Source organism: Argopecten irradians, chromosome 5 (assembly GCF_041381155.1).
Source record: "Argopecten irradians isolate NY chromosome 5, Ai_NY, whole genome shotgun sequence".
Classification (NCBI taxonomy): Eukaryota; Metazoa; Mollusca; class Bivalvia; order Pectinida; family Pectinidae; genus Argopecten; species Argopecten irradians.
This window is the reverse complement of record NC_091138.1, coordinates 14,066,469-14,078,870: the sequence shown is the minus strand read 5'-3', so window position 1 is coordinate 14,078,870 and position 12,402 is coordinate 14,066,469. Positions and strand designations below refer to the sequence as shown.

The 12,402-nt window shown below is 35.6% G+C and overlaps 1 protein-coding gene across 2 annotated transcripts; it reads right to left on the bottom strand.

Moving 5' to 3' along the window:
- Positions 1-2: 2 nt before the first annotated feature.
- Positions 3-9,682, bottom strand: LOC138322941 (uncharacterized). Of its 2 annotated transcripts, XM_069267200.1 has the most exons (8): positions 9,547-9,682; positions 8,660-8,763; positions 5,761-6,044; positions 4,872-5,084; positions 4,160-4,243; positions 3,187-3,838; positions 2,641-2,797; positions 3-2,285 (listed from the first exon to the last, which is right to left on the bottom strand). In XM_069267200.1, exons 3-8 carry the CDS (start codon positions 6,028-6,030, stop codon positions 2,057-2,059), a joined length of 1,605 nt encoding a protein of 534 aa, XP_069123301.1. In that variant the 5' UTR covers positions 6,031-6,044; positions 8,660-8,763; positions 9,547-9,682; the 3' UTR covers positions 3-2,056. The 2 variants fall into 2 exon arrangements, with proteins under 2 accessions (XP_069123301.1, XP_069123300.1); XM_069267199.1 differs by lacking the exon at positions 8,660-8,763 and having other exon boundaries at positions 9,547-9,610.
- Positions 9,683-12,402: the final 2,720 nt, after the last annotated feature.

Here is a 12,402-nt window from a genome sequence, read left to right as displayed (position 1 = left end):
GCAACAAATTATCATTTATTCTTTAAATTGCATTTAAATTCATACACTTTTTGTATGAAAACCAACAAAATCCTTATAAACAAATCAAAGTAATTAAAAGTAGTAAGTTATATTACAATGACTGACAGTGCACTGAAATATTACTATCAGATGTTGCTTGGTATCGACTGGTGACACAGGGGAAGCAACTCCTCCATATCAAAATATTACAATCAACAAACAGATAATCCACGAAAGGAGGAGTTAATAATAGTCTGTGGTATATAACGTAGAATTTAGAATATTAGTCTAAAATCAAACACAAATATACAAGATAGTGGTGATCATTGTTAGTAATGAATACGTATATTTTGTTCATTTTGTTGAGTCTAAAGAATAAACATCAAACCACGACAGATTACATAGCTCAATTACCAATGGCTGATGCCGTTTTGTTCTCGACAATCACAGAAACATTTATCAGAATACATTGTACCAAAAAAATAAATGCATGTATTGGTAGATGTCTAGATAAAGTCTTTCTGACATAAACACTTACAAAGAAAGTGTTATTGATATGATCACTTTAATATGCATGTTTAAAATACTTGTACACAAACAATTCCCAGCTGGTCTAAAAACTGACTTCTCCTTAAAGAAATATCCAGAGAACTGTATGGCAAGAATCATTGCCGTTTTCGAGATAATGTTGCCAGTCAAAATCAGCTTTGATCTGATACCTATTGTTATACACATTAAATATATATCACAAATCCCAACCTATCGATAATTGGACAACAAATTGGTGCATGAATTGGTGCAAGCTCTCCCAACATATTACTGATATTACATGTATGTAATTAATAACAAGACAAGCAGTGTACTATAAGCATTTTGAACATCTAAAAGAACATGAAATGAACATCAAAACATTAATCATTTTTGTACTTCACATAGGAATAATCAGATGAACTGTACATCTTTCTTCCTATTAAGGATGCCCAGAGCACTTACATAATGAAGTCCTTCTCTGTCGGCTTTGACAGTGAAACTAAGGGGAGTAACTCTGATAAATCACAATTTTATGTAGACTGCATCTCTCTCTACGGAATGTTAACTAAATCAATTGTTTGATATGGATGAGCATTCCTCATATGTTTAATCACAACACATTTGAAACACATTTAAATTTTCTTCTATCAAACAGTAATTCTATTTCATTCTCTCACAAAGGCAACACGTATACATCAAAAACAGAGACAAATAAAATTGAACATTACAGAAACACATCAAGATGAACATTATAAGTCATCAAATGAAATCGTACATTGTTGTGAAATATATGTAGTCTTTTTAACCCCAAAACAGAGAAGTGTTAAACCTCACTATTTTAATTGTCACACTTGTTTTACCACTGAAAGTAATGCTAAATCATTAAGAACTTGAAAAAGGACCCGATACCAGATTATTTTCAATAAAATATACAATTGTTCTCGTGGATCTCAAAGAAAAATAAAAACAATATCCAGTACACTGTACATGAAAAATATACTTTGCCATCAACGGATAAAATATAAGCACCAAATAGCTGTTGATTTATTGAATCTTTTAACTCCAGTTTTAAGTTTTTAGTCAACATCTAATTCATAATTAACTGGTTACATCTTGTGCTCATTTTACATTGAATCCTCGGTCTTGTAACACAAGACCAACCTAAGATGGCATGAATATACTGCACATGTAATTCCTTAATACAGTATGGATACAAGCTTATGGCACCAAACACACAAGGTATCCAATGGTAATTTAGCAAGTTAATTAAAGCTATATTAATGATCACCTTTAGATACATGTACATGTATACACATTGTAGTTCACATGCATAAATGAAGTCAATCTTTTACCACTTTGTGTAAAATGCAAAACTCATTCAGTCACAGTTGTCTAGAATAAATGACAACAGGCATAGCATCAAGTAAAGAGTCAAAGCATACCTTATCAGGATACATGACAATTTGTAGTAAGATTTGAAAGACAATGTGATAATTTCTATACTAAATACTAATACTAATGGTTCTCATTTAAGCACTTTGGCAGCGGTTTCTAAGATAACCCCAAGCACACTCTCGTAGTATTTACTTCGCGAGTCCATGATATCAAGGCATAGACTGTAGTGATCACATCCTGTGATGATACGGACCGTCACATCACCATAGATCTCGCGTATCGCCTCGGCCAGTTTAGTAGTGGACGACAGGGGAACTACATAGTCCTCGGTACCATGTAACAGGACTACAGGGGGTAAACTACAAAACATTATATAAATATAATTATACATACATTATGTAAATAAGACAGCAGGGGTCAACTTCAAAACATTATATAAATAAATATCATTTAATGATATTATATATACATTGTATAACATTTAAGCGGGACCACTGAGGTAATTATCAATATTTAAATATTTAAATGATCTGTCTTGGAGTTTGACCACAAGGTACCCTTACCTGACTTATCTTGAAGTTTAACCACAAGATGCCCTTACCTGACCTGTCTTGGAGTTTGACCACAAGGTACCCTTACCTGACCTGTCTTGGAGTTTGACCACAAGGTACCCTTACCTGACCTGTCTTGGATTTTGTCCACTAGGTGACTTACCTTACACTGCTGGAAAGAGTCCTGACCAGAGAGGAAGGGGAGAAACGGTCAAAGTGTTCATTTCCATACATAGCTCTGGCCATCTTGGATACATCTTCTACACCTCGCATATACTCATGTCCGAAATGATCGCTTATATCATAAACACCAGCAAGCCCTAGAACAAAGAAAATATTACTAGAATATAAAATTTTTCTTTGTCAAACTGTTGTCAGAAGGTTTTACAATCTACCTTTGTATGCATCATTAGGACTTCATGGGAAAATGAAATCAACCTAAGACTTTATCCCATTTAAAATTTTAATATCCTAATTAGATTATACCGTATAAGAAAAATTGTGGAAATAAAAAAAAAATGATGTTTGAATACATCTTTACAAAAACACAATCATTTTCTACATTATATGCTTTTCACTCTAGTCAATTTACAAATGAGACCAAGTATTTGGAAAATTTTGGTTAATAAATACATGTTCTTTCTGAAGATATCAATTTATAAAATATAATAAGAAAGCTTTGCTAGCTACTGGTATCTACACAACATACCCACAATAGCTTTAATGGATTTCCCCAGTTCCAGTAAGGTTGGCTGATGATCTGATGGTCGGATTGTCACTATAGATTCATTCTCACTGTGATCTTCCTCCTCTTCTTCCTCTGCTTCACCCCCACTCACCTCATCCTTGACCTCTGTAACCTTACCTCTGACCTCTTCTGCACTGACCTTTGTGACCTCTACATTGACTGGAGTGACCTCAGACGTATCCTGGCTGACCTGTCTATCCATAGCACCTCCTTGACTGTCGGGTGCGACCTCGTCCTCCCCCTCATCTCTGTACTGGATACCAGCTTCCCCTGCTCCTTGTTCGGAGCTTGTAACATTTCCATCCTGGTCTGATTTCACCGATATCATTTCATACATACTGGTGGCCCCACTTGAATCAAGAGGGCCCCCTTTGTCCCCATTATCATTGAGCACACAAAACGACCCTGATGACCCTGAGCTTTCATCTAGAGTGTCAATTCTGCTCCTCTTATTGCCATCAAAGTGTGAGTCCTGGAACCTCAGGCTCTCCTGCAGCATCTGCCTGGATTGGCTAGTACTGCCACCCTGCATCAGTTCATCATGAAGCAGTTCTAACACTGTCATCATACACAGGTGGGCTCCCGCGGAATGTCCTACCAGCATAATCTTTTCCTGTATAGAAATGTCAACAAGATTGTCAGCAAAACTTCTACCCTTTAATTCAACACTGTTTGGTACCAGTGTGTTACAATGACCTTAGTATATCATAATTTTAACATGAAAACATTTATGTATGATATTTAACATGAAAAACTATTTAATAAACATAAACTCTTAAAATAGGGATGTTGTAATGGCAAACAACTGAAAATATGAAATGAAAGTTATGCTTTTGACAAATCTGGAAAAATACAAAAGATTTCAAATTTTCGTCATATAATTACTACACACTTATCATCACTTTTAAATGTTATCCATTCTATGAAGACCTACCTTATCCCCTCCATATATGTCTATGTTCTTGTAGACCCAGGACACACTGTCCACTACATCCTGGACCATATCATCTACAAAACCCTGCAGGAAAGAGGTAAAGATTATACTACAGCTGAATCAAAACCTTAGAATCGTCAGTGACTGGTGAAAAAGTTAAGTACAGCTAGAGAAAAACTGAGTTATTCGTCAAGATAATATTGCTGTATAAGTTGATAGAGACAGAAAAGGTCAGATCAAGTAAACCTGATCAAAATGTGCTGTTTATATCATTAAAGCTTTAGAGTGATTGGACACTAACAAACAACAACACTTGCCTAAAAATTACTTAGATGTACTGGTTTTACACCTACATTACTATAGAACACCTACAGAACTATTTTCCATACAGTTGGATTACTATTAATATTTAGTTTCTGGTTACCATCTATGTGACTGCCTTTTACTAGACGCTAGGTTAATCTAACTAAATGTGTCGTTATAGTTGACATTTTCTGTTTACTAAAGCTAGATGTTGATTGACTAATTCATCCCTGAAGACACATTTGAGCTCTTCCAATTCAAATGCAGGAAGAGTTCATTATGAATTTTCAGGGGTGAATGAGTTAACAATCTACTTGATATAGTCAGTTTCTTAAAGCTAGACTTTGTCTCAGTGATGTTAACTAAAGCTCCTACCTATGTAGTAAACCTAATTATCAGCAATTCCTACCTGTGGATAGGTGGAGTAGTTTGGACAACAAACCAAGACCCGGAGTCTGTCAGCAAGCTCGGAACACAGCATCCCATACATACTCTTGTCACCAGCACTCCACGATCCTCCGTACACAAACACGAGGACTGGAAGAGGTCTGGCAGGAGTTAATCCTTGTACTCCAGGTATGTACAAATCTAGGGTACGATTGTTTCTCCCATATACAAAGTTCTACAAAATATAAAGCAAAATAAACTTTAATTCAGTATAACACATCCATAATGAACACCCTTACAACAAATTGATGGTTACAAAGTAGTTGTTTACATTCCAAGGATCCTATAAAATACCTGTAATATGTGTATAACCAACTGGTTTATAACCATGGCTTACTGTATTGTTGTTCTTTACACATGTAAATGATATGTAAACATCTTAGTATGAGGCCAGGATTATTTTAGATAAAGCCAGCCATACGTTTTAGATATTTAGTAAATTTTCTAGCAGACAATGTTTTTGATCTGTCACATTTGTGGAAAATTTTGTATGCAGTAGGTTTTAACTCTTCCGTCATTGCACATTACAGAGTAACCTGCTGCTTGTAGGCATCCATTGTGACATCATTTATTTGTAAGTGAAATTCACATTGTTTTCTCTGAAAAGTATGATGTTATGCTCGCAAACACATGACCTCACAATTCATATTTACCCACATTGGACAGATAACTATAATATGCAAAGACAGAATACTAAATGGTAAATGGATTTTTTGCAACAAATAAATAAATAATACTTTTTTATCAATTATTTTTTCATAGAAAGTGCACTGCATTTCTCTAACAAAAGTCTATCCTTATCCTTCTATCATCAAATAGAGTGACAAGTTGTAGCATTAGTAATACTTTACCTTGCGTAATTTTGATATATCAGCCGACCTGTAAAACATCTTCCATTGAATGTAACGTGGAAAGTATCGTAAATTTGTTACAAGTTTTTGAAGTATTGCATAGTTCATTGCATACACTTTCTTTGGATGAAAAGCTCTCCGGAATTTGTGTCCAGTTTGTGGCCAACCATAGAGAATATTGCACAACGTGGAGATAGTGTAAGGAACGACGACAGCACTCGACGCCAACACCATCACACACTTTGCCACGTTACGCAGCATCGTGGACATCTAAATGTACTGATCTGAAAAAGTGAAAATAAAGTAAAATATACAGCAATGAGTGTAGATTTGAGTTTGAGATTTTTGGCATGACATATATAATTACATGCAGAATATACTAAATGGTTAAGATTTTTATTTTGTACTTATTTAAGTATTTATACCTTTGAATATAACTGTAAGTATCATTTGTGATTATTGGCGTACTTATTAAAGGCCCAATATCCATATCTTTCTTATTTTTTTCATGATTTAGAAGAATGTTGAAAAAAAATCCTGTTGTAAATCATGCAGACACAGGACTAAATCAAAGTCAAGATGAGCAATAATGATTTGGAATATTTTGATAAAAATCAAATAAATATTAAACATCGCTATTTGGGTCCCACTTAGTCAAACAAGCCGAAGTTAGCCAACATTGTAACGTCGTTGCAGAGAACATCATTTGACTACCATAACTACGTGACATCTGTCCGAACTCTTCCGAAAACAGGTCATAAACTGTCTGACTTCCGTAAGGCAATAATCTTAACTTCTATGGCGACCAGTTTAAAATAAAGGCATGATTACATGTATCGACTTTCAACAATTGCTGTACCAAAGTTATTAAAAAATATTATAAACATTCTTTAATACATCTTAATTTCAACTACATGTACATCTACAAATACTAACAATATCCGACTCAAATTTAATATGAATTTTTGTTGATAGTTATGTATAGTGTGGCTTTAAAGGGACAATTCAGTCTAAGAGTACGTTAAAATTTGCATCTATATATCAGAAACAAACCAGTTCTAATGGAAATTAGATTTGTTGGTTTTACTGTGATATGCAAGAAAAGCCCATTGTAGTGAAATGTATGTGAAATGTACACATTTTGGTTGGATGTCTTGTATTGCGAACCCAGTGTAGTAAAAAAACATTTTGTCTAGAACTCAAATCCCTCTTACAGTAGTGTGTTTATATATATATACGTTATTAGGTGCATGGTCTTGTCTAAATATAATTTCCCAACTCCTCAGTAGTTATGTATTGCATTTGATTAACGTACCTGACTTTGGATCGGGTATGGGTACAGCATACATGTTATACTTGCTTAATTGTATTGATCAACAATTTTGAATTTCAATGGTATCAATCAAAATACTTAAAGTGAACTGTCGGGCAAGGATGGCTAAAGTTGGTGAAATGGTGTGAATGTATCCAGTATTATTTCTTATGAAATAGAAAAATAAAATCTCTCGTCAAAATCTGTCTGCGTGCGAAAAAATTAATTTAAAGTATGGGAATTCTAAAACGTCCTCCCGGCTCACTAACGTCTGTGGTTACATTTCCACGCAGCCTCGATTTCAATGCTTTCAACTTTTCTTTACTTTAATGGTCAGAACTGCGAAACTAAGCAGAACTTGACCGTCCTATTAATATGTGAGAACTTTTGGAAGGCCAATGAACGCATTTAGACTGGTTTTCTTTGCCCGACTATTCACTTTAACAATGTTGTGGAATTTGTCAACATTTCTTGTTATATGTTTCATAGGAATATAGAACAAGACATTTGTCATATTTTGCTTCGTGGTTATGTAACAGAATTATCCTCATTGAATTGTCCCTCTAAAGTATTTATACCTTTGAATATAACTATAAGCAACATTTGTGATTATAAATATACCGGTATTTCTAATACCCAGTACCCATTTTGGTAGATCCGGCCTTCGGCTGCCACTTGCCGAAGGGTAAATTGCGCTTCATTGTGCTGTATAGTTAAATATAGTTAATTGTGTTTGTTTTGTATGTCTTGATAAAGGGGCAGATCACCTCGAAAATTTGACATTTTTTGTCTATATGATCGGCAGTACTTCCTTGTCCCATATTTATCATTTGAAGTAATTTGTATCCAACAGACTTACGTTTGATTGGATCCCGTGTCATCTGGAAAATCCTGTTGATATTACTTCTTTGAACTTTAATACCCAGTACTAAATACATGTAGTAACGGTTCTTATTTTAAGACTTTGGCAGCAAGGGCTTTCTAAGATAACCCAAAGTGCCAGCACTAAGAACTTTTTAAGTATTTACTTCTAGGGTTAACTTAATATCATCTACATGCAGTACCGAGTACCGTGCCAAAAGTATTCCTTCACATATCATAATTTTACTATATATTTCATGCATTATGACAAATTTTCAATTTATACTAATAATTTTGTTTTCCACTCAGTTCCTTGACTAAATATTTAATCCATTACTATCACAAACATCAAAGGACATCCTTATTGACACAATTTCAGATATTCTGAAAGGTTTTGTACTGGTTATTGAACTTATTAATTTCAGAAAGTTCAAACACAGGGGTTTGTTATGCATGATAATGGGAATAACATGATAATGTAGCAGAATTGGACTGGGTCAAACATTGATAGAGCATTCGGCTAGTGTTCAAGGGGTTGGGTTTGAATCCCAATCTGGTCTTTTCATTTTCTCCTCTAGCTCCTATTACAAAATTTGCAAGCTCGTTTCAAGTATTGGGAACACGCAAACTTGTGTAACAGGTGAGAATAAAATGTATCAGCCAGACCAGGATTCGAACTCGGGACCCTCCAAACACTGTAGCCAAGTGCTCTTCTGACTGAGCTACCTGGTCACCGATGATCGACCCAGTCCAATCCCGTCTTCGCCCTCAAAGACATACAAGACTCTTCTAAACACCAACACCATGTGTTATTTAGTTGGGTACCAATTCTGTAAGAGGAGAGGAGAAAATGTAGCGGCCAGACTGGGATTTGAACCGGGAACCCTCCGACTACTAGTTGAGTGCTTTACCAACTGAGCTACCTGGTCACCAATAATCAATCCAGTCCAATTTCGCTACACTTGTGAGTTGTGTCTTTGCAGACCAAGACTTGGAGAAAGGAGGGAGAAATGCAGCGACATGGTCGATTGAGAATGACCAGGTAGCTCACTTGGTAAAGCATTCGCGAGCGGTTGCTGTTCTGTATGCATTCCTATAAATCCCTTTGTTTCAGCGCTTTAGAAAAATCGTCTGCAAATTCGAGATTTTTTTGGAGATCTCGGATTTCCGTTTGATTGTGCACGTGGATATCAAGAATCTTACGTGTACTTCCTACAGGCAACATCTACATTAACTGTTAGTGTAACATCAATATCTTTATCAGTTTATCGTTTGCATTGCATAATCAGATAATGTATTATGTCACATCAAGTAAAGTATGGAATTAATAGAGCCATACAAGTTTTATGTTCAGTAAATATTCGAGTATTTAACGATTTTACGATTAAAGATCAATGAAATATCACAGTGTCTACTTTACTGTGTGCGTCATTGTTTCAGCAGCCTCTGTTATAAAAATTAGGACGTTTGTCAAGTAGACCTGTGTTAGGATGAAATGAGATAAAGTCTGCCTAATATTCAATGCGACATCATTCAACTTATGGGTTGTAAGAATCAGTGTCATTTGCTTAACGTAATAAGAAAAAATCCAATTCTAGTAATTCTAAACACACCCGAATATAGGGATGAATCTGCAACGTATCCTCCCGCAATCTCATTCCATTCAGGAGGCGGCCATTAAAGTAAAGTCAGAAGTTTGTTTTCGTATTTTTTTCTCAAAATTGTTTTAAAGGTGCAAGTTCGAAAAAAAAATTATCAAAAGTATTCAAAAAACAGTTTTGGGCAATCAAACCATAACGTAAGATATTAGAAGATCAGATATACGTGTATTGCGAATATAGAATTTACAACTTAGGCAAGACCAAAAAAAGGCCCAGAGGGCCAGCATGTTTGCTTTTTAATATGAGCTTTGCTTTAAGATATGTGAATTACTTTTGGAATATTAAAAAAGTTAACGAAATATTAGAAGACACGTTAATAGTGAATCAATTAAGTATAACAATTAACTCATTTCTCAACGCATCGTGATCGAGTGCCACTTGATTCTCCAGGGGCTACTATCAATGACGTACGCGTCGTGATCCCATGTATTATCTTAAAGTAAAACAAGGCTGTAGGTAGTTCATGGCAATAAAACTGACCAATCACATGCATATGTTACATGGGATCTGTGCATGTGGTGACTCTAAAAAGATGAGGAGACGAGAATTAAGTTACATCAGTCTTAAATGGCTGAATCCGGGCCGGCACTCTATTTCCCGCGCGACAGATCACGTGAACTTGCTCCACTACCGTACTTACCAAATTACCGTGTTTACTCTCCTGATACAAAATAACTTACCTAAAGTACAGCAGTTTATAAAATTAAGGCCCCCTAACCATTTTACTTAAATTTCTCCATCTTACACTCTCCCCTTCCAAAGAAAATGTCATCGACATTGCTGACATTCGCCTTAACAAAATTAATAGTCCTTCTAGCATATAATACATTCTGAGAAGATACTAGAACTAACAAGTATTTGGGAAAATTTCCTGTGCTTCAGCACCAGACAATTGTCTGTTTGTAACAATAGGATTAAATGAAGCTGTACACTCTCCATTGGTCCTGACTATTGCCTTGTTTCTGTAAATCCCTAGAATTCATCTATCTGGTTCTCGCATATATATCTCCGGACTCCACTTGTCTAACAGTAAATTAGATAATCCAACATTATCAGCAGTTCCAAACAGGACTTATTAGAACATCCCTAATAACAAGGAATTCTGCCATGTACTGATAAAGATGCAGACTTTGATGTTCCTCCTGTATAAGGTTCGGTTGGATAAGATAAGATGGGGCGATAAGGGAAAATTCCCAGTGGACAATAAAATCAGAAAAGAAATCCGTAAAAAACATAGATGTTGGGAAAAAGCGTTCACCAGTAAGACAGAATCTGCAAAGAAAGAGTACAACAAATAGAGAAACAAAGTAAAAAAGTTAACACGCAAGCTCTGTAAAGACTGTGAAAAATCTATAGCAAAGGAAGTCAAAACAAATCCAAAACGCTTCTGGCAGTATGCAAAATCCAAGACTAAAACCAGCAGTTCTATATCCGAATTGCAGACATCACTGGATAGTGACTCTTTAACCACAAATGATTCAGGAATAGGGGAACTATTGCAAAATTATTTCTGTAGTGTCTTTACTCAGGAACCCCCCGGAGAAATACCTAACCTGGAAAATCACAACATAAATAGCTACTTACATCGAGTTACAGTAAGCGAGAAACAAGTTTACGAAATACTAGTAAAACTGGATGTTGGTAAATCTGCGGGGCCGGATGATATTCACCCAAGAATTCTTAAAGAACTAGTCAACTCTCTAGCAGTTCCACTCGCAAAAATCTTTAATGTGTCATTAACCTCATCATCTTTACCTAGGGACTGGAAAGTGGGAAACATCACTGCAATTTTCAAGAAAGGTCAGCTTAAATTGCCAAGCAACTATAGACCAATAAGTCTTACTAGCATAATATGCAAGGTACTGGAGACACTAGTCCGAGAAGCCATCGTCAAACATTTTAAAGAAAACAAATTTGTTCAGCAACAACCAGTTTGGTTTCATTTCTGAGAGATCTACTACTCTTCAACTACTACATGTTATGGAGTCATGGTCCCAAATACTTGATCGGGGTGGAAAAATTCGATTGCATTTACACAGATTTCATGAAAGCATTCGGCACAGTGCCACACAAAAGATTAGTAGAAAAAATTAGAAGTTATGGGATACACGGCCAACTCCTAGACTGGATATATTCATTTCTATCATACAGATAACAGCGGGTATGTATAAATGGCCACCGTTCGAACTGGGGACCAGTCAGTAGCGGCATCCCTCAATGTAGTGTCCTGGTCCTATCTTGTACGTCATATACATTAACGAGCACCAGACAATTGTCTGTTTGTAACAATAGGATTAAATGAAGCTGTACACTCTCCATTGGTCCTGGCTATTGCCTTGTTTCTGTAAATCCCTAGAATTCATCTATCTGGTTCTCGCATATATATCTCCGGACTCCACTTGTCTAACAGTAAATTAGATAATCCAACATTATCAGCAGTTCCAAACAGGACTTATTAGAACATCCCTAATAACAAGGAATTCTGCCATGTACTGATAAAGATGCAGACTTTGATGTTCCTCCTGTATAAGGTTCGGTTGGATAAGATAAGATGGGGCGATAAGGGAAAATTCCCAGTGGACAATAAAATCAGAAAAGAAATCCGTAAAAAAACATAGATGTTGGGAAAAAGCGTTCACCAGTAAGACAGAATCTGCAAAGAAAGAGTACAACAAATAGAGAAACAAAGTAAAAAAGTTAACACGCAAGCTCTGTAAAGACTGTAAAAAATCTATAGCAAAGGAAGTCAAAACAAATCCAAAACGCTTCTGGCAGTATGCAAAATCCAAGACTAAAACCAGCAGTTCT